The sequence below is a fragment of the Thunnus thynnus genome, chromosome 11, assembly GCF_963924715.1.
Source record: "Thunnus thynnus chromosome 11, fThuThy2.1, whole genome shotgun sequence".
Classification (NCBI taxonomy): Eukaryota; Metazoa; Chordata; class Actinopteri; order Scombriformes; family Scombridae; genus Thunnus; species Thunnus thynnus.
Genome location: NC_089527.1, coordinates 6592371 through 6616084, shown reverse-complemented (window position 1 = coordinate 6616084; position 23714 = coordinate 6592371). Strand labels below are relative to the sequence as shown.

Genomic DNA, 23714 nt, shown 5'->3' with positions numbered 1-23714 from the left:
TTAACTTTTCTTGGTTTTATTGCAACAACAATGGTGCCAAAAATTGCACAATTTGCCCATTTACAATGACATCAGATAAAAATGTGAGAAATATAAAAAAATCAAAGCAATCCATTTTGACACAACGCTTAAACCTGAGGATTAAATACTCTTCCACACTAGAGCCTCACCAAGAAAATATAAAGAAAATAAACAAAAGAAATCCCTCTATCAGCAAAGGTCAGAGGACTAACTAGTTCTGCACAACAAGGACCAGCCAGCAGGAGGTTACAGGTTTTAAAGTCACTCTAGAGGCAGAAGCAAAAAAAAACAACAAAAAACCCACAAAAAAACGGATTAAGTTACCAGACTTTAAAGCACTTACAGACAGTAGAAACATTTAATGAGGTTTACTTCCATATTACCAGATAAACACTGTTAAATGTGACCTGTATTATACTACTTACAATCAGGTGGTGATAACTCTTCAACAAGAACCAGCTTTGATTTATAATTTATAATTTCATAGATTGTAATATTGGCTATCATTGAGCCACTTCTGTGTGTATTATATTAGTTTTATCTTAATGTGCTCGGGAGATTGATGACATGCTGAAACAACACCGGAATAAACAAATTACCAGGAGATCCACTGATATTTAACACACACACATAAGAGTAAAGTTACTCCAAAAATGGACAGAAGCATGGTGACAGTCTTTCCCAAGCTTTTGATTTTACTGATTATTTTAATGTAAAACCAAATGCTTGAAATAAAAAATAAAAAAACTGCCATCATGCTTCCATCCTTTTCTTGGAGTAACTTTACTCTAAAACTGCACAAAAACTGTGAGTAGCAGTTAAAAAGCTCTCTTCTAAAGGGGAATTTGGTTTAACTGAGCAGTATGTTTAACTACAGAACCTCTTCTTTGTTTTCATGTTTGTTCAAAAAATATTTTTTTGGCAGCTGCACAGCATTTGCAAAGTAGATGTTTACAGTGATCAATTAGGGTGAGTGGAGCGGACGATGCATTTTACTTAGTGTGCTTTGATTAAAATGCTAAAAAATAGCTTGGGATGCAAGAAAAGTAAGTTCATAAAAACAAGGGAGACATCTTAAAAAAAAAAAAAAGATGGATTTAGGCTGACATCTGTCTGTAGGATGTTTGATCTTTTTTTTTTATCATCCATATGCTGCATAAGTGAATGTACATTTGACAAGCTGATAAAACAACAAAAACAGTCTGAGGCATCACCTACTGTACTATCAAGACAGAAAGGTTACTGGACAATAAGCTCTGTGCCTTAAAAAAAAAAAGTGTCACTGACATTCAGGATGTTACAAAACTCACTCACACTTTTTCATATAACGACGCCATGACAGACACTTGAGTCTATTATCTTTTGCCTCTGAAATTGTACACAGGGTGCTGATATATATATATATATATGTATATATAATTAAGTTGTCAGTTACAGTTAGGCTGAAATTTGATTTTATGACCACTATTAATATTATTAATGGTGCTGTTTCACTCGATTTACACAAATTATACAAAACAAGCTTGTCCAAGTAATTTTTTTTCCTACATTTAAATACATTAGTGACTGAACAACTCTGACAACAATGTGCAACCATCCACTATACTTCCCTTTGCCTGAATTCAAACTATGTGATCACATGTTACACAACTGAATAAATGATAGATGTACATGTTATTTAAAGCTGCACAACAACAAGAGAGCAACAGGTTTGTTTTTTTTCCATGGTTTTAAACTGATAGTATTTAAGACTGTGTGAGTATGAAACTTAGATTTGGATTCCCTGCATTATGTCAGTCCAAATCAGGTTTTCAACCTTATTCTGGACATGTACATTTTAGCTGACTTTTAAGTGTCTTTTTCTAAAATTAAAATATATTAAATTTATGACAAGAGATGAGAAACACAAAAAACTGTTACCTCATTCTAAATTCCTAATATTCCAAAACATCATTTTGTCTGAGAAAAAGTCAGTTTGGAAAGAAAACCTTCATGTGGAACTTCGTCTGGGACAATGACATGATCACAGTGAACACCGATAGAAATCACAAGTATATTTATATAAAACATAACTCGTCTCTACTGATTTGTTCTACATAGTGTATGCCACCGATTCACAACGAGGCAGACAATGTGCATCTCGAAGCACAACAACTGCACCAGACGGACGTGGGCACAGAAAAGCAGATCACTTACACCACTAGTTTTGTATAAATTCACACACACACACACACGTCGAAACATTCAGTGCAGGTACATTCACATTGCGGACAACAGGGCCGTCTTTGTCAAGCACATTTATGTATGACTGTTGTTGATTGGTCCCTAATGAACTTATCTTTAGTATCCTGTTATTATAAAGTCACACAAATCTAAAAATCATACTACTGTGTTGAGGAAACATTACTGAGAGTCAACACATTCACACAGAACCAGTGAAGTACACTTACATTTACTGGAGGCCTTCATCGTTTTAGCCAGTACACAGATGTGGCACTCAGCTGACAGACAGACGACTGAATGGTTTTAAACTGACAGGCAGCTGTGAAACAGACGCACTGCTGCATACACAAGAAAGCAGAAAGGCACAGCAGCTGCTTCACTGACAGGAGGGTGTGTGAGCAACAGCAGGAGGATGAAAGACAAAGCGAAAAAACAGTAAGACACCAGAGAGGCTAAAAAAAAAAAAATTAAAACAAAAAGTCAACACTGAGATGAGAGACACCAAAACCTGATGTTTTTGGGATCACTTCCCTCAGTTTTTCTGCTGACATCATGACAACCACATATACAGTTAATCACTAGTCGTAAGTTCAAGTTGAAATCGTCCTTTAAGATTTAATTAATCACTTAATGGGTAAGAGTAACTCGGCTAAGTCTTAAAGGTTATTGGCAACAAAACTGACTGCAACAAAATAAAGCAACAAAATGTTAGGCCTACATGCCAATAACACAACACCACACACACACACACACACACACACACACACACACACACACACACACACACACACACACACACACAGGAAACAGTTTTCATCATAACAGTCTACATGAAAGTTTGAAGCAACTGTGGCGAGAGAATCTCCCTTCTGATTTCTTTTCATTTAAAATCCAAAAGCGTCATATCAAACATTGCATCCTTTTTTTTGTCTCACCTCGCATCAAAGGATAAAGCTGGTGATAATTCTTTTTTTTCGTATTGTCAACATATCCAATGTAAAGATGACAAGCAACAATGAAGTGATCCTGCTGACAAGTATTGTGTGTGTGTGTATCCAAAGCCTGATATATCTTATTCCTTGGTGCTGTAGACCTCCGTTATTGTCCCAAAACTATTAAAAACACGTCAATGAGTCACACCGCTGCACTGGGTGACATGTTCCTTTATTATGAAGAGTTTGGAGAATGTCAGTTTGTTTAGAAACGGCTCCAAAAGATTAATAACAGCGATCATGTTTTCAGTCTCCTGAGAGTGGTCCCATGTAAGGTAGATGTGACTGAGCATGTGCAGCAAAGATACTTTTCTAGCTTGTTGTGCTACATATTAGAACCTCTTAAGTTTGTGCTACATTGTATGTCATTTTAGTATAAAGAGGCTGTGATATGTAGCCTCTGGAGACTGAAAACTTGATCACTGTTATTAGTTTTTTGGAGCCGTTTCTAAACAAACTCATGTGACCAAACTCTTCATAATGACAGAACATGTCATCCAGTGCAGCTGTGTGACTCACTGACGTGTTTTTAATAGTCTTTGGACAACAACGGAGGTCTACGGCACAGAGCAATAAGATGTATCAGGCTTTGGATACACACACACACACACACAATACTTGTCAGTAGGATGAGTCCATTGTTGGTTTGGCTCTACACATGAGATTTGTTGACATTAAGAAAAATATTTAAAAAAAATCACCAGCCTTGTCCTTCAAGGAATATGTAAATTTTTGAGACACGGACTAACAAATGGAAATACTGTAGAGAAAAACACCAGCCTTTATGTAGCTCTTAAAAAAGGCTCAAATCTGGAACCATAACAAATCAAAGTCTAATTATAAATTACAAAATGACATTCAGATGGCCACACAAGTTTTTGTTTTAGTAACATCAAGACTTGCTATGCTGCTCCATGTGTGGTCGACTTTCATTTGCAAAACTGACATACAGTTTAGATCACACGTGTTGTTTTGTGATCTGCTTTAGTTAAAAAGGTTTTCAAAAGAAAAAACAACTCAGACAGAAAGGTGGTGGACTTCTCATACTAAACACTGGCCATCACGACAGCTAACCATCCCTTCATACAGCAAGGAAAGCAAAGAAAATTCATTTCAATCATTTTTTTTCTAAACTTGAAGTTGTTTTCATTAACTCAAAATTAATGTGTATCAGCTGTAATACTGAACAAACATCCCATAATCCTCCACTGAACATAAATCTGAGGCTGCCATAAAGTTTAACCTTCTGTAATATATCAATTACTATATAAGTTTCACCAAGAACAACTTTTTTTGCAAAACTGTATCAAAATACCAACAACCACCAATAATTATAGTCATAATGAACCTGACGAGCTTTGTCTTGTAGTTTGAACATGTGACTGTGTGTCCACTCTGAATATTTATGATTTGTTCCATCCCCGTTTGCTAATTTGTCTGTTTAGCATATTTATCTCACAATCAACTCATTAGCGTTTGGTGTGATTTCATTGAACCTGTCAACACTTCATTTAACATATACAGAGATATTGGAGGAGGCTTCTGGCATTACAGCAGTGCTTATACAGCATTAACCTGCCTTGTACTTTTTTTCGTTTGTTTTATTTTACAGCATTGATTAATGGTGAATAACTAGGATTTTTTTTAACATTGAAAAACCCCACTTAAAAGTCAAAGAAACACTCTTAAAGCAAGATATGATGTTTATATGTTCAAATGGACATGCAGCAGAAGCTTGATCCATCTCTTGGACCTTCCTCCAGGGGCCAGATGCATGAAACTGTGTAGATTCATCACTAAAACTGTGTGTACGCACAAAGCCAAATATAGAGAAATATGCAAATGCACTCTTTTCGTCAGATTTATAAAGCTATAATGTGTATGCTAGTGTATGGAGGAGGATTTTAGGGCCACAAGAAAAATGTATTTAAGTTCTGCCAGACAAAACTGAGCAACACACAGTTTTCTTGTTTTTGAGAGTCATGGTGGTTTAAAAGAATTCTGACTTTAGTCTCAGAACTCAAATTTTTCACATGTGGCCCTTATTCTCCTCCGTAGCTGTGTGTATGCAAGTTCTGTTCTATAAATCTCAGTCATTGAGGAAGTGGGTGCACGTGTACGAGCCTTATTTCCACTCCCACAATCAGCCATAAATGGATAAAGACAAAACCTTAACCAGCCGTTTTCATATCAATATAAATGCTAATTATTCTGAGATAATTAGAGGACAGGTAAACATGGAGTGTTGAGTTACAGTAAATTTACTAGTTTTGATTAGTTTAAGTGGAGACGCAAATCTTTTGCATGCATGCGCACATTTTAATTGTTCTGAAACTCCAAGTTGCCTTTGTACTTCGAACACTTGGCTTGTTTCTTTCAAATTGGAAAATTCACTACATATTTGTTCCCATAAGGCTTTTAGGGGCTCATTTTAAATAAGCTCCTTGCTTGGTGTTTATTTAACAGTGGCTGTTGCCGGAGTGAGTGAAAGACAGAGTGAGTGACTACTTGTCACACGGGGCCGCGCTACACAGAAAAACAACAGACAAACTAAGGATACAGATGTCAGTGCCACCTTAAGATGAACACTGGTGACATGCCAGACACTTTTCCATTTCCATCAGACGCGCTTGAGACAGACGACTGCAAAAGTTTGTATCTCTGAAAAGTTTCTACAGCTGTCTACACAGGCTGTGTAAGTGAAGCTTAATTTTAGGCTTCAAGTCTATTTTCTTGTGTTTTACATGCTCGACTACAGTGAGTGTGTATGAAGCTCTGAGTGCTACCAAGATGCAGGTGACCTACACTCAATACTGCTGCTCTGCTAGCGAGCTGCTTTTGCTACGGAGGCATTGTATGGGAGGGAATTGTTTGGCTCCGCCACTGTGTTGGAGTAGTTTTTTATCCTCTTCTGAACATTATGAGACAGATTAGAACTAGAGCTGTGACAACTAGTCGATACATCGATCAACATAAAATTAATTGGCAACTATTTTGATTATCAAATAATTGTATTTGTCATTTTTCAAGCAAAAAGGCCAAATATTCTCTGGTTTCAGCTGCTTTTCTTTATCATATGTGATAGTAAATTTAAAGTCTTTTGGTTTTGAACTTTTGTTCAGACAAAATGAGCAAACTGAGAAATTGTGAAAACTGTGCCATTTTCTCAGTTTTTGAACATTTATAGAAAAACTGATCAATTGAGAAAATAATCCGCTGATTAGTCGATGATGAAAATCGAATGATTGTTAGTCGCAGCTCTAGTTAAAACCTCCATATCTAGCAAAGCCTTTTCCACTGCAGACTTTAATTTTGCCTTTCATTGATTCTGTTCTGTATAAAAAAAGTGAATAACGCAGAATGTAAACATGTCCACTTTGGATTTTCTTGGGGAATGAACGTATGACACTGCCATCCGTTTTATGTGGCAGTGCTACAAACAGTCGGTAGGTAAAGATAACACACAACTATAAGTCATCGCTAAGCTGTAGGCAGTGTAGGAGTTAACAGTGTAGTGACCACAGTGAACAATGCCACTGTGGACAGCGGAAAAACAAACTAAAAACAAAAAATGACACATTTTAACAGTAACACCCTGTTGAGAATCTCTAGTATCAGTAGCTTCACTGGTAGCGGAGTTCTTTCTCCTTGAAGGCAGAGCCATAGATATACAGAGTAAGGCAAACTTGGTTTCAGGTCAATCCAACAGAGCCATATTCGCACCAAATGTTCCGAGGCCATTACATCCTCTCGTTTTAAAAACATCATGTAATCACCACGGAGCTTTTAGCGCTAACATTGAGCAAGCAGTTCCCCAAGCTATGTATGTCTATGGCTCTGCTCCACAGCAGACAGATAAGAGTAAGTCTTCCCGGGACAAACAAGGTTCCCAAAGTGTGACTCAATCTCAACCAGCTCCAGTGAGTCAAGCTGTAACTTAGAGAAAGGCTTGTTATGGTAGAGATGGGGGCTGACACCAGCCAGATACCGTCAGAGCAGACAACACAAAGCCAGAGGGACGAGTGTTGCCAACAGGAAGTAGGTGACTCTGTAGAGGTGGAGTGGAGAGAAGATCACCATGGCGATGGCCAAGGGCAGAGGGAGGCAGGACGTCAGAGGCAAGAGTTTACTGAAAGAGATGAAGGAAAAGTTGCAGCTGATTTCCTCTTTAACTCTGATAGTATAATACCTTTAATAGTGAATGTGTGTGCTGGTGATGCTCCTACCTGTTGCTGAGTTTTAAAGTGTTGCAGTTAATAAGCAGCATGTATACAATGATTAGAGGCACAATGTGAGGCCAACAAGGGTCAGGATCCAACTGGGTGGAATACCTGCAAAGGATCACAACTTTGGTTAAACACAGACACACATTTCCACCATGTGTACCCCCTCACCTCTGTATTATCACTTTATACTTTATGTATTTTTGCACACATTTACAATGTAGTGATATAACAATACAGGAAACACTATCTTACTAATATAGTCCTATTGAATTTTAGATATATCATAAGCAAATGACCATGAAGTAAACTTGAAATTAAAGGATAAGTTCACAATTTTTCAAATGTGTCTTAAAACAACAGTCAGGTGCTGATATGAACACTGAAAGAGGTTTTCCTCGCTTTTCTGTTTTTCTACATGTAGTTTAATTTGCATTTTTCTTGATAAATACGTGGAATCAATTAGATTTTTTATTGAATATAATAATAAACACAGCCTTCTCACATCTGTTGTTTTAATACTGTACCTCAGGTTGCGGATCCAGTGGAGAAGTGAGGGTGCGCTGAGCATGACAGGTAGTGTGAGGACCGCGGATAGGCAGAGGTGGAGCTGTAGATCGTCCCTCACCTCCTGCAGAGCACACTCAGACAGCAGGGGGGCGCCATTACATTCCTTAGACTTGGTTGGGGTCTCAGCATCGACTGTGCCATTCTCAGCTTTGTGCTTCCGGGGAGCCTGGAAATATTTCGGAAAAGTTAAGTTGTTATTATTATAAGTGTAATTTTGGAGGGATTAAATTGTAATATTGTAAAAGTTTATTATCCTTCGCTCTGCATTCACACCAACTGCAACCACATACTGATCATCAGATGCTGGCCCCTCAGGTTGCTTGTGTTGTGACTGCAGCGATACAGTTAAACCTGAAAGTCTTACCAGATTCAGCATGTGACTCAAAGACCTTTCAGTCATCTGTAGCCTTAGTACCTAAGCATGCAATGCAAAACAAAAACAGGTCACAGAATTGTTTAAATTGCCTGGATGAATTATATAGAAGCCATTTATTGGACCCCTTAAAACTACTGGTGAGCAGATGATGATGTGCACAGTCCCACTGCAATTTAAACACCTAACAATAGCATCACTACTGCACACTCTACCTATTGATCAGCTTAGGATAACATTGGACAAATGAAATCAATAATGTATTTAATTGTTGCTACTCTGTAAATGACTTCATTTGTTTTATACATTGTCCTGAGACTCACCCTGTAAAGGTGGAGCAGAAAAGCAGCAAATAATGAAAACGCCCCACAGGACATCCCGCCCAAAACAGCCAGACACAGAGTGATGAGGAGCTGGGTCCGCAGCTGCAGGGTGCCGCAGTCTCTAGAGACCGATGGTCTGCACATAAAATAGAAAATAAAAATCAGCAGCCAGGGTTATAGTTATTACATTTAAACCTGCAATAACTACTTTTTGGCCACTTGGGGGCACAAGTTATGAAGGCAACATGACATTTGATCACATTTTAAGCAAACAGTTTCCACATCCAGCAGTTATGGAGCAACATTATCACTCATTTGGGGTTGTGTTTCTGTCCACCTGGTGAATGTAAGTCCAATATTCTCTCTCTTTTAACTTTTTGTGCTTTCTACCAACTCTTGAGGGAAATATATGGCTCTTAAGCTGCTAAATGGTCCGCTACGTTCACCAGCTAGTCGCTAACTGTCCCTTTACTGTTTGATGCTAAGCAGGTAATGTAGAGCGGGTTCACTACGAGAGACGCCTTTCACATTATGTATGGCCATAACCTACATTTATTATGCAGAATATTGATTGTAGCTCCTTTAAATTACATTGTTTAAAATGTATTTCAATATGTATTCAGAGTGCTAATGGACCATACAATTACAGTTTCAAATCTCATGCCTCTATGTAGAAACTTTACCTGTGTAATGGAGCTAATATTAATGAGATCAGGCGCATGATGAGACGAAGGACTGCGCTGCCCCAAAATGCCACAGCTGCCCCGAAGAGGTAGAGGAGTGGGGACATGAGGCGAGGCCATTCTTCGACTGGTACCACTCCCTCATGAAATGTTACATCAGAGAAGGTTGGGGGGAGGGCATCCATAGGTGGGAGGTAAAGAAGTGACCAGACCTCTTTAAACCAGCTACAGCTGAGGGGAGAGACGAGCAGGAGGATTAGTAAGAAAAACAAAGCAGAGTTTAAGAATATCTATGTATTTTCATAGAATATCCCAATTAGTCAGAAGGTGGTGGGATATGATTGAAAGCTCCACAAAAATACTAGTAAGTGGACCTGTTTTTCCAAGATTCATGTTTTGATTCAACAAGAGACTCTAAATGCCTACCTCAGTAAGATGTGCAGAATGAAAACAGGCAGGTTGACTTTATGAGGCTGCAGGCCTTTGCCCACCACCTGGCTCATGTGTGCAGCACGGCCAAACTTCTGGATGAAGGACAGCTGCCCCCCGCAGGCCAGCAGGAGAGTTACAGCTGTGTACACTGGCACCATGGGACCACAGAACCTCAGTATCTACCGGATATGACAGAGCAGGTCAGATTTAGGCTTTGAATGGCTGTTAGTTAATGCCATGAAGAACAATAAATGAATGCATAAGTGGCACCTTTGTTTAACTACAGAGACAAGATGGTTTGAGCAGCAATGATTAAAAATGTCTCAATGATAATCAGAACTCAAGGATATGCTATAATAAAGTTGTTTACCTGTCCCAGCACCCTGGGTAATGAAGTCCTTACTGACACCTGAGATTAAAATCAGAGTATCAAAAAATCATTATTTTCAAATGTCCTTATTTGATGTTTAAAAACATTATTATAAATCTCCATCAGGATGTAAAGGAAAACAAGGATTAGTACCTTATACTGGCAGTTGGGGGCAGTGTGGAGCTGAAGGAGGACCCCTGAGGTGTTGTCTGAACGACTTGTATGGAGCATCCCTGAGATCTCGGTCACTGATGGCACACTGGTGAAAACAGTGGTTAGATGAGAGAATACGACGTGTTAATCTGCTGTAAAAAAGGTAGAAAAACCACAGCTGAGACAGACTTTGACATAACTAACCTGACTGTGATTAAAGAGTCCTCCCTGAACCACGGGACCTTCATTCTGTACACGTTGGGCAATCGATCTGTAGACAGACACACACTGATCATTATTACATTTTAGCTTGTGCACGTGTGTCCACATCACAAGAGACAAACTCACCTTTATACACTTTGCACTGGCTGGCAACATTAATTCTGAAAGCCTGATAGACCTGAAGACACAGAGATGTTTTAAGTTTAATGACACAGTAGTGACAGACAGAGATGAAGAGTCTAGTTTTTTGACAGCACATAATGAAATAATGAAACATACCTGGTGAAAGTGTTGCAGCACGATGGTGTGAAGAAGACCAGAGGAGTTGACTGTAATATCACTGACGGTCAAACCTGGAAAGCAAACAGTTATTGAGATGGAACATGTCTCTTTTCACTTGAGGGTTTTAGAGTTAAAAGTAGGGCTGCAATTAAATTTATGATATATTTGGATAACTTATAGTGGATTAGTAGTTTGGTCTATAGAGTTCAAGGTGACGTCCTCAAAATATTTGTTTTGTCCAAACAACAGTCGACTGCCTATCTTTGGGTTACAGATAGGTAGTTTACTTTCAAAGAAGACAAAAGAAACCAGAAGATATTTATTTGTATTACATTATATTCATTTGAGAGGCCAGAACTAGAGAATTTTGACTTTTCTTTCTTTAAAAAAAAAAGACTAAATAAGAGTATTCAATTATCAAAATAGTTGATAATGAGACTAATCGTTGCAGCTCTACTTAACAGGAAGGTAACTTACCAAAGGACAGGACATGTGGTACTGGGACAGACAGAGTTTGTGATGCTTGTCTCTGCCACTCACACTCCACCGTGAACTGTGAAATACACAGACAAACATTTGTGATTTGCAATAAAATAACATTTGTGATAATTCTAATGAAGGTTGACTGCTGGGTTTGTGCATTTTAAGAACAACTCTTACTGGCAAAACAGTTTTTTAAAGTTTTTAAAAAAAATTGTGTCTAAGGTACTCTGATGACCCCTGGTGTCATCTCGGGGTTTGATCTGGTTTAATAAACTTATCTTTAGTTAAAACACCGATGTGTCTCCATTTTGTTGTGGCTGCTTGAGTCAGGTCATCACAGGTACCCTTTGGAGTATTTGCCTACTTTCAGTGCTATGGAGCAACTTTTTTGTTTGTTGTAGAGCATGTTGGTGATATGATTCCTGCCAATGGTTTCACACTATTCCACTCATGTAAATGTGGTGGAAATAAACTAAGAATCGCAGCAATGTGCCAACAAAGGTAGGAAAGAAAAAGCCTTCCAGGAAGTAGATATGTATGCAAATGATGTAACATTCAAACTAAGAAAAATGGGCTTTCCAAACATTTTATGAGGAAGGAATACATTCAATATGTTTGTTAGAACTCAGTGTGTTTCTACAATATACAGCAAACACACTGGAAAGCAACTCAGTTTCAGAAGTTTGATTTAAAACTCACAGCTTCCTCTGTACAGCTTTGGTACAGACTCTATTACCATTTAATCCACAAACATTTTGATGTTTGTTTTTATTTCCAATTCCAAGCAGATAACCTTACGAAATATTTGTATTTACACAGGAAAATTTTTTTTATACTTTTATCTGTGTTACGACACACACAAAGACCAATAGCCAAACATCAACAAAGAGCCACACACACAGTTAACACAACCATGATGTTTAAATTTCTGGGTCCACTGGCAACATGTCATGAAGCAATTGTGTAGGCATGTAGTGGACTTTAATTATGTTGCCAATAAAACACATCTGTTTAAACCCATGTTATTATGCAACAAGTGTGTTAATAATTCACTCCCACAACAGAATAAAATACTTGATATACAATATATGCCAGATCTTGTTGTCATGACTCATGTACAGATGTCATTAGAAAAATCAGAAACACCAGTATGTAATAGACATTATATTGTTCTGATGTGTCAACGAAGTCTAAACTCTGCCTATTTTGTAACTTTTTACTGTTTCTTCTCTCACAACAGCACAGCAAGAAGAACAGACAGAACGAGAAGAGGTGATGAAGTTTCAAGTACCTGTTTGCCATTGAGGTTGGAGGCCGAAACAACCAGATGAGTAACTGAAGACAAGTCACTGAGACTCAGAATAAGGACCTGAGGAGAAAGACAGACAGTTAAGAGCATCAAATAGCAGCTCAGACTGGGCTGGACGCTGTCTGTCTAGAGGATAATTACCTTGTACGGAGGCAGAAGCTCAGTTTCCATGGACAAATCCACTGCATGCACACTGGAAAAAAAGAAGACTTCTATGTATAAAAAGGACAACAAAATGTGGATTGAGAATAAAGATGGTGCTAATCATATTCCTACCATGAAGAACCGTTCCTTTGCACACAGCCGTACACCCAGCTTGTCATCTCCTGTAAAACAACAATAATAAATGAGAATCACCTTTTTCTTCTACTGTTTGTTTTTGGGTGGTGAAGATATTGCAAATTTCCTGGTACATGTTGACACAGACAAACAAGACCTCAAATATTTCAGTGATACATGACAACGCAGATACTTGTGGACAGACTTTCAACATACCCAACCTATTTCTGCCAAATCATCATTATATGTGAGGGATCATAGTTATTAGAAACACTATGAAACAAGCTGGAGAAAAAACATTTTGAAGATAAATTAGTTTTTTATATATTTAAGCTCAACTTTAAGGTCCCAGTAATAATTTAAAAGTACAAGCCATGACTCAGGGTTGTGTAATAAATCTACATAGAATAATAAATGTACCAGAATATAAATTTGTTTTGTGTATTTGTGTATATTTAGTCTGGATTAACTCCAGATTCCACATTTTGAAAATAGTATCTGAACAGATAAACTATGATTTCTATTTTACTTAAGGTGCGGCTGTCGCACTTCAATCCTCACCTGCTTGTTGGACACAATATTTAAGGTCAAAACATATAAATGGAGCATTGTATTAACACACACAACCTCAGACCAACATTAGCACAACTCTTGAAACTCACCAGGTTGTTGCTGCGGCAGTAGAAATGGCTGTAGGCTTTCCTGCGACTTGACAGGGCAAACATAAAGTATTTGACCTGTCCTTCCTGTAGACAGAGAGAGACACTGAGCACTTTGAGCTACAGACAACTGGACATTCTTTTTTGTAAGTTATATAATGTATGTCTGTATGAGAGCTTTGTTCTCTTAGATAATTATTAAAATAACTACGCTACTTACAACCAGACATAGGTTGTCTTCAGTAAAAAGAGCTACAGTAAGGCTATGAATACAAAAAGTAGTGGGCTGAAAATCTCATGTGCAGCCCTCAAATATTAATTAGTATTCTTGTTGTACATAAGGAATTCCTTTATGTTATTGGAGTAAAGTGTGGTACCTTCGGTGTGCTGTAAGCCAGACGCAGTGTGTTTACTTCACTCCACGCTTCAGGAATATCTGGAAAATTACAAAAGGGCAAAAACCAGATGATAAATTAGTGTTTTTTTTTTTAATAGTATCCCTCCAACAAAACTTAAGTCATTTGCTTTATGGTGTGGAAAATCTATCAAGAAAACAATCAAGACAGGCTGACAAAAACATAAAACAGACATAAAGATATGGCGTACTGATATATGATAAAAACATATGGATCAGACAGTCAACTGTAAACAGGAGACTAACCTAAGATGGAGATGGAGGTGTCTTGAGTTTCTCCCACCATCCTGACAGGGTGTCTGATGAAGTGATGGTTCAGAACAGCCATTTTCTTCTCTGGGTTTTCTGTGAACTAATAACAACACACTGATAAGCTTGGAAACAGATGATATGCTTAAAATAAATGCTTATCTGAGATTATAACATTTCACAGGCTTAGATTTCGTTGGGAGGACACATAACTCTCACTCATCTTCTGTGACGACATCCCTCTATATTTGCTCTTGTAACATTTTTCACACATTATCAGATTTAAAAAAAGCAGCGTCACCGTTTGTTGTTCTGACCTGTCTGGTATCAGGATCGATGAGGTCGAAGAATGCTCTGACAGTAGCGAGAACGAGCTCTTTGCACCTGGAACACAAAGACATACACACTTGCACATCTGCGTAATCTTTAAATATAGGTCCAGAGAAACAGCTAAGTCTACAAAAACAGAGAGCTACGTCTTTTACCAGACGATGGACAGATGGTCAGTGGATACCCATGTCCTCGGGACTGCAGTTGCCTTGGAAAAAAAAACAAGAAGACATTGAGACATTAAGTGAAGAGCGGTGCAGGAGCAAACACAATCTACATATACAGTATTAGCTCTTTTCCAGCGTTAGCTCTTTCAGTGTTGTCTGCTATGACGTCTAAAATGGCAGGATGTACAACCCCCAGAGCAGGGACTTGTTTTGAGGTGCTGGAACTTCTGTTTACAGCAGTAAGTGTATAAGAGAACAAATAAATTAGTCCTTAGTCCCTCTTCCTAGCAGAAAAAGTTCATAGAAAAGTTTCTACGGTTTATGAATCATTTGGTAAAGCTCCACCTGACCAGCACACAAACTATGATACTTACCACCAGTGACAACTTATTGGGGTCTCCTGGGGGACAAGGTAGGGATATCAGACCGGAGCGGACCTGGTAGTCACGGTAACCACCACCAACCGACAGGACTGTGACGTTCCTGAGCTTTTTCGCCTGGCTCACCCACTTCTGTCGCACTGTAGAGTAGAAATCTACATAAAACAGAAAAATATTTTTCAATTAAAAAAAAATTGTCCATCCTATTAACGTACAGGAAGGCAGCAAAATATTAGTAACAATTTAATGCACTCCTGTACACCACCACCACCCACCATGACCTCAATAATAAACATAAAGTAGAATTATCACCTTTCTGACAATGTCAACAACAACTGAAAATGTATAAGCTTCGTAAAAGTAGAATTTATGGCAGGACTGTTGTATGGGATTGCACAGGTGTTCCTAATAAAGTGCCTGGTGAGTGTATATGCATACATGGCATGTGATATTGCCCCCTATTTATGTTTAAATTAATATCAATCAATCAATACTCTTTTGTTTAGCACCTTTCACACAGGTTAGTGCAGTTCAAAGTGCTTCAAAGATGACTGACAAGTCAATAAGACAGAACAAGTCTAAACTGTAAACACAACAACAACAACAACAACAACAACAACACAAAACCAATTTGAGACCAATGATTGTGGGAAAATGAAAATGATGAAGACCAGGGAGTCCTGACTTTTACATCCTGACTGTGGAGAAGGATTCATACTGCAGCAGGATAATGAGCCCAAACACACTTAAACAAAATCGGTGTGAGTATTTTCCTGAGCAAGATGTGTAGTTGGTTGAAACATTGCAAAACAAAATTAAAGGGAACTTTGATTTAGTACGCAGGTACTCCTTGCATTGCAATGTAAAAGTTCCGTGTCAGTTCGAGCTCCAGACACTATGTAAGCAAGTGTGTACTGATTGTAGTGATTAGTTCCACCTTTCTGGTTGAAAGTATGCAAGTAATCAGTGAGATCAGCTGTTGTCGTGTTGGCTTGGAATGAGGACATCTCTCAGTTAACAGGTGGCTGAAGAACACTGGAATTTTTCTTTAAATTGGTCACCAAGTATGGATGTACCGTTCAAGAGTAGCTTGAGAGTTGTTCTTACCCAGCAGGTATGGGTCCAGGGCCAGCACTGGAGCCAGGTGAGGGGAGGCCTGGGTGATGATGAGGCTGACCAGATTGGTGTTAAAGCGGGGTAAAGTGTACAACGCCCGAGCTACCACTCCTCCCATGGAGTGGCCCACGAGCACCACACTCTGAGGGGGGTTCTTCAGGTGCTGGCAAGCCAAGAAAGTGAGAAAACAGACAGTCAAAACCCTAATGCTGTGTTCACATCACAGTCATTGACTGGGAAACTCAAACCTCTCTGAAATCACCAATGTATCTGACTTGACGCTTCATAATACAGAAGCACTTGAAAATGTAGTGAATAGGGACTCCTCGTATCAACCAAAGACTGTCGTTGATGGTGATTAAACCCAAATTTAATGAACATGTTGTTATGTTGTCAATGCACAGCACTTTTAACCCTCACTGGGCCAACTCTGTAATCATACAACTGTCTTGAGTAGTCTGATGATGTGAACGCTTGTAAAGAAAAAGTCATAAACATGGGAATCTTTCTCATCAATCCACTATGACATGAACATGTTATATACAGTGGATTCAGGAAGTATTCAGACCCCTTCATTTTTTGCACTTTATTGTGCAGGAGATTTAATTTTATATTAATAAAACTGGCATTTTTGCTACACCATTGAGACCACACTCAATAACCCATGATGACAAAGAATTTTTTGCAAATATTAAATGAAAAACAGAAATCTCTCATTCATGTAAGTATTCAGACCCTTAATTCAGTACTTTGAATAAGCCCCTTTGGCAGCAATTACAGCTTTGGATGAAAAGCGTCTGTAAACTGCCATCTTCAGGTCTCTCCACAGATGTTTTATGGGCTTTAGGTCTTGTTCTGAAGCCACTCCAGTGCTGTCTTGGCTGTATTGCTTTTGTTTGTATGCTTGTCATCTTATCCATTTAAAATTAAATCTACAATACAATAAAGTGTGAAAAAGGGGTTAAAGAGTCTGAATACTTTCTTCCAGGAAGTAAATACACATTTTTATACTGACACATTTCTTGAACCCTCTCCTCTTGGATGTTGCACTTTGTGTTTGGCATTAAGTGTCATGATTATTGAAGACTGCTTCTTTTGATAATTACATTACTTTGCAGTTTTTTTTTAAACCAATGCACCTGCAGTTTGGGCACAAATGATTTGACCTCACTGGAGCCCAGTTTAGTTGTCTCATGTTGCTTTTAAAGCTCATGTCCTCGAGCTGATTGCCAGAGAACTTTTACAGCTAGCAAAAGCTGCTGGCATTCAACCGAATATTAACACCTCTGTAGCTGTGTTTGGAACGGCAAAGGTTACAGGTTAAAGCCACTTAATGTACTGATTAAATATTTGTCAGTGGAATATCTACTGTTAACTGTATTTTTTGATCCTAGTGGCTGCTTGTAATGTTGGCAATTAAGGAATTTGGGATTGTGCTATTGTGGCACTGACAAACTTTACTACTGTGAGATGTTTAATCAGAGAGACTTACTGAATGCCTTTAAGTTGAATGTGGAAGGTGATGGAAAGTGATATGAGTGTGATATGTATCCCCCGCACTGAAATAACACTCCACCAGCAACATCTGTCATATTGTACAGAGTAAGTAACACAGTCTGACAAGTGGATGATATTTGATGCCTGACCTTGTAGAGCTTCAGGATGGCCTTAATGCTCTCATGCAGGAAGTGTGTCTGTCGGAGCAAACTGCCGCCGTAAAGAGCCACCAGCTCCTCGTTGAAGTCCACAGTGAAGACATTGAAGTGGAGACCTCCCTCCATGTTTTCAGCCTTCCTCAGGGCCACCGAGCCCAGCGAGCGAGCTTCATGAAGACATTTAGACAGAAGGCAGGTAGTGTTAATAGGCTGGGTGTTTTTACAGACAAGTAGAAAGTTGATTCAGATACAGACGAGTAAATTAAAGTGAATTTAGTTATCACACTGGTGCTGGAGGAAGAGCATTTTACAGTTAGACAGAAATATAATTAGTCCTAAACTAATCACCACCTTGTGCTTAGCCGTAATTCTGCTCTGCTATAATACTTTACGCAGCTTTTATGTGCAAATTATTTTTTTATTTTTTGAATTATTGATAAGAGTCATCGCCTATTGTGCTTCTTCACATCCTCAGGGCAGCTATTCATGACCTAAAAAGGAAAACTCTCACTTTACAGCTCAAAAGGCTCATTAAATTTACATCAACTTCCAGCAATGCCCCGATGTGATGATACGTCTCTTTTAGTGATGCTAGTATCTTATCAAGGTGTTGTAACTTGTGAAGTTGGTAATGTTATCAAAGAGCAGCTGTTGTTTAAAATACGGTGTTAAGGAATTGAGAGCATGAACCATCATCATTATAAACAGCACAAACAAAAGGCAGTGTAACTACAAAAGGTGTTTGTTTTCACATGAATAAAAGCGCGGGTGTTATCCTCCTACACACCACTGATAGCACCAACAGGAGGCCAGCATAATCTCAGAATGGATTTGTATCATAAATAGCAGCTATTAGTTAGAGAAAACATCATGTCACCAGAAGGTCCAAGGTTTGATTACTCAAGACTGTATAATTTCCAACTCCAATATAAACATTGATCATTAAAATTTAAATTAGGCCATTTCATGTAGAACTCAACTGCTTTTTATGCCTTTTTTACAGGATAAAGCTGCTATTCAACATATCAACAAATCCAACAATGCGTTCGTCCATCTCAATGCTTTTTAACTGAAGATGTAAATGGGTCAAAATTGTATAGTTTCCTTTTTTTTTTTCTTAAAAAGGCCTAGTCATTTTCAGGGCACTATAGTTTATATCCAACAAGAGGAAGTCAGCTTTATTTATAGTCAATGCAATTTCATTTGTATAGACCGATATCACAAATGACAAATTTGCCTCAGGGGGGTTTTACAAGGAAAGAGCATCCTCTATTCTTAGAGGTCTATTCTGTACACACAACCCTTTATGGGAAACTTGTTGGGGACTATTTCAAGCTGCGGATTAATCCACATTTGGTGCTCAAGTGAGTATTTCTGGCAGCAGGACGTTGTATGTGGGACTGACTCAAAATAAACTACATTGTGTGTGTGTGTTCTTGGTAATGAAGGAACATGTCACTCAGTGCAATGGTGGTTCATAATATGTTTATAATAGTTTCTTGACAGAAATGGAGCTTTATGGCACAGAGGAATAAGACATATCAGGCTTTAGATACACAGAAAACAGTTGATTGTAGAACTGCAACAATTAGTCGATTTGTCAATTAGTTAACTATTAAATTAATCTGCAACTATTTTAATAATTGATTAATTGTTTGGAGTCATTCTTTAATAAAAATACGTCCAAATTCTCTGGTTTCTATGGTGGTAAACTGACTATCTTTGAGTTTTGGACTGTTTATTGGGACAAAACAAGACATTTGAGGACGTCATTTTGGGCTTTTCTCTGCTGGTTGCAGATTTAAAATGATTATTAACCCTCCATTTATTTTGTGCACTTACCTTGTTTATAACTGCCTGCATTTCCAGGCAGGAAGAGAACAGGGGCACCGGTGAGTTTAAGGGCACGGGTCTCCTGGGCGTACAGACCCTCACCGTACAGGTAGAGCCCATACGCTGGGTACAGTCTGGCCACACGACGAGGCAGGGCCACCCGCTGTGAACCCAACATGCATGCACACAGAGATGGTTTTATGTTAAAAGTAATAATAATAATGAGAGATTGAAAAGGTGGATAACTAGGGTGATACTGATATCAGTATTAGAGAGTTTAAATAATCAGATAACAATATCTTGGCTGATATTTCAGTGCAGCCATTTATGGGTCGGGCTCTACTGATAACCTGCTCTGACTTCATATCACATCAGCATCAGGGTTTCCCTCAAAAAAATGTTAAGCCAAGGTGGCAAGACAGCCAGATCTTTACACATCTCGTCCCTAAATCAGTTTAGCTGATGGCCTAAACCAGTGGTTCCCCACAGCCCTTTAAGATGAGCTCAAGTACCCCTTCACCAGCACTGGAACATGTTCTTATGAATGGATTATTAACTGGGTATTATTTAATTCTACTAATTAAAAATAAAAATGGATATTGTTACAATATTTTTTTTCATATAATTGAATTGTTAATGTCAAGGTTGCTTTGGTCATGTTTGTATTACTACCATTTGGCGTGGCAGAAGCTTGACCTTTCAACTGGTTATAAATTACTTTTAGCTTCTATTTCAACTATTTTTAGCTGACTATCTCAACTGTTTACATTACATATACCAAACTATTTCAACAGTTTATACATTGCTTTTAGCTAACTATATTAACTTTTAATCCATTATCTTTAGCTGACTATAGTTTACATTACATATAGCTAACTAGTTCAACTGTTTATACATTACTTTTAGCTAAACAATTTCAACCGTATTACTTTGAACTACACATTACTGTAGCTAAACTAATTCAACTGTTTCAGCCATTACTTTAAATATATATTTCAACCATTTATCACTTTTAGAAAACTATTTAAACGTCTCTGCTCTCTTGCTAACTAGTTTTCATGCACTTTCAATTGCAACACGTGATGACAAGTGACTCATTTTAATGCAGCTTGTTATAATAAATTTCTAAAGATCAGCATTACACCTATTTTTTTAACCCTATTTGGCCATTTATTTTCCTCCTTAACACAAATATGTGGACATATTATTTCAATCAAAGCACAATTTAATTAGCTGAGCTATCAAGTAACTGCAGAGATACCCTTTGTTGGGAATCACTGGCCTGAACAATACTCCAATAATACATACACTGGCTCTTGCTGTGTAATAGAGACGTTGCATCTTTCCTCTGAAAGTTTGCGTTATATTTCATAAAAGTGTGTTCACTTTGTTAGCAGAAATGGTTTCAAACGAGGTGGCTCATCCACACTATTAAACACTGTGGAAAACCCTGAACACTGACCTTTTTCTGGTATAGTTGACCTTTAATGAACGCAGGCGATGTCCAGGTACTCATTATTAAAAGTCTTATATATACTGTACAGGTGTATGACTACACTTAGGACTGGGAAATACTTGGTTATCATAATATTTCTGATTGAATACCACTGACCATCATTCTGTTCAGCTGAAACAGTATCACTTCACTGTAAAGCAGAAATCATCACATTACAATAACCAAAACCCCAGATCATATCTGATTTGACATAATGATCTTCTATACTGATATTTCAGCCCTATCAGTATGTTTTTGTTCAGAAAAATGTACTGAATAACGTTATCCTTACTCATCTGCCCCATATAATCACTGCAACTGCAAACACTGAGCTAGTCCTGATACAAGAGAGAGCTGCAATGATAAGATCAATCAGCGGAAAATTAATTGGGAACCATTCTGATAATTGATTTGACCATTTCAGTTGTGTTAAAGCAAAAGTCCTCTGGTTTTACTTTCTCAAATGTGACAATTTGCTGTTTTTCTTGTCATATATGACAATAAGTTGAATATCTTAACATCTTAGACGATTAGTCAGAGAAAACATTCACATTGAAGACATCACTGTGGCCTCTGAGACATTGTGAATCCCATTTTTTTCATTATTTTTCAACATTTCATAGACTAAATGATTAATAGAGAAAATAATGGAAGATTAGTCATGACAGGAAAATAATCTACTAGTTCCAGCTCTACAAGAGAACCGGTCCATTAACCACATAAACAATGATATCTTATGATATATGTGGCTCTTTTCATTCTTCCCCCTTATACCACAACAAATACACTCCTGTCTGAACTCAGGTTGATACCCATATAGTGCATTGCCTCCAGCTGTGCCCCACTTCTGGACAGATGAACACATTAGTGAGCATGAAGAGCAGAAGAGGACGACCTACATTATATTACTAACATCTTAACCTGGCATTTAGGGTGTGTGTATTTAACATACGTCCATATCTTGCAACGCTGACCTGCTGCTGACCTGCAGGGAGGATTTAGGGATCAGTGATGGTGGAAGAAGTACTCCGATCCTTTACTTAAGTAAAAGCACCGACACAGCAATGTAAGAATACTACATTACAGGTAAAAGTCCTGCATGAAAAATCTTACTTAAGTAAAAGTACATAAGTATTATGAGCTTGATGTAGTTAAAGTATTGCAGTAAAAGTAGTGGTTTGGTCCCTCTGACTGATATATTATTATATATGACATCATTAGATTATTAATAGTGAAGCATCAGTGTTAGAGCAGCATGTTACTGTTGTATCTGCTGGAGGTGGAGCTAGTTTACACTACTTTATATACAGTTAGCTAGTTTAGTCCAGTGGTTCCCAACCTAGGGGTCGGGCCCTTCTAAATGATTAATGGGAGAGGAAAGAAGAAAAACAAAGTTCTGATACACAAATCTGTTTTCAGTTTTTGGACTTTTTCTCTAATCTTTGATTTTTGCTGAAATATTGGATCATTTGAACATTTATTGAAATGAAAGCATGTGAGAAGTTTAGAGGGTAAAATCACTATTTGGTGGAGCTGTTAACAACTCATAGACATGTGAAATGTGACCCCGACTACACACTGCTTTTTGTAAGACGTCAAAAGACAAAAAGGTTGGAAACCACTGGTTTCATCTTTAACAATATGTTGTATTTTAAAAGCTTGTTATATTATCCATTGTGTCAAATCTTCATCTGAAAAGTAACTAAAGCTGTCAAATAAATGTAGTGGAGTAGAAAGTACAATATTTCCCTCTGAGATGTAGTGGAGTGGAAGTATAAAGACAAATGGAAATACTCAAGTAAAGTACAAGTACCTCAACATTGTACTTAAGTACAGTACTTGTACCAGTACCAGTACTTTGAGCCACTGGGGATCAGAGGGTGATTTATGGTTTCATAATCTGGCTAATTTGGGCGCTAATCTAATCTGAATCCCCTACAACCACACACAAATCCAGCTAGTCAGGCAGGTGTTATTCATAGAAAGCCATTGAGGGAATAAATAGTGAGCTATGTAACAGTTAACCTGACGTTACTTGCTCTGTCAGGTAGGAGGTTTCAGGAAATAGCTTAAAAAGATGCTTGACAGGGATAATTAACCTGATGTAATAAACCTATGTTTAGCAATACGGAACGCTAGCTAGTGATTTATGGATCTTTTATGATGTATAAATGGTGATAATTAGCCTGAATACTTACGCGGTATTCCGGGTATTCAAACATATAGGTCATACTGCATCTGTTCTCCTCGAAGCCAGTCAGCAACTCTCGCAGGCCAACCGCCAGCAGCCCCAGAGATAAACCGTAAAAAACCACAGTGGCGAGTTTCATGGTTCAACTGTAAGTCTCGGTTTCAAATTTTACAGCTGGGCAATCTCCATGTTTCCATTTTCAATCAGTAAACTCCTCTGCCAGGGGGGGAAGACACCACGCAGGCTGTCATGCACACCGGCGACTCTCAACCCCACAACAGGAACC

General features: G+C 38.1%; 1 protein-coding gene across 2 annotated transcripts; it reads right to left on the bottom strand.

Moving 5' to 3' along the window:
* Positions 1 to 23714, bottom strand: pgap1 (post-GPI attachment to proteins inositol deacylase 1). 2 transcript variants are annotated; one of them, XM_067602939.1, is made up of 27 exons: positions 23436 to 23714; positions 22190 to 22222; positions 19752 to 19905; positions 17901 to 18076; positions 16246 to 16417; positions 15133 to 15293; positions 14747 to 14799; positions 14579 to 14645; positions 14259 to 14364; positions 13975 to 14033; positions 13601 to 13684; positions 12936 to 12985; positions 12801 to 12852; positions 12642 to 12719; positions 11345 to 11420; positions 10865 to 10938; positions 10712 to 10763; positions 10568 to 10634; positions 10364 to 10469; positions 10211 to 10249; positions 9835 to 10019; positions 9409 to 9639; positions 8726 to 8861; positions 8394 to 8444; positions 7987 to 8195; positions 7463 to 7567; positions 1 to 7365 (listed from the first exon to the last, which is right to left on the bottom strand). In XM_067602939.1, the coding sequence occupies exons 1-27, from the start codon at positions 23565 to 23567 to the stop codon at positions 7227 to 7229; spliced, it is 2847 nt and encodes a 948-aa protein (XP_067459040.1). In that variant the 5' UTR covers positions 23568 to 23714; the 3' UTR covers positions 1 to 7226. The 2 variants fall into 2 exon arrangements, with proteins under 2 accessions (XP_067459040.1, XP_067459041.1); XM_067602940.1 differs by lacking the exon at positions 22190 to 22222.

Excerpts from the sequence above, each read along its gene's own strand:
- pgap1 (XM_067602939.1), bottom strand. The coding sequence starts at position 23,567 with ATGAAACTCGCCACTGTGGTTTTTTACGGTTTATCTCTGGGGCTGCTG. Across the intron at positions 10,635-10,711 it reads CCAGTGCAAAGTGTATAAAG|ATCGATTGCCCAACGTGTAC; the intron begins GTGAGTTTGTCT and ends GTCTGTCTACAG. Across the intron at positions 8,862-9,408 it reads ATATTAGCTCCATTACACAG|ACCATCGGTCTCTAGAGACT; the intron begins GTAAAGTTTCTA and ends TTTTATGTGCAG.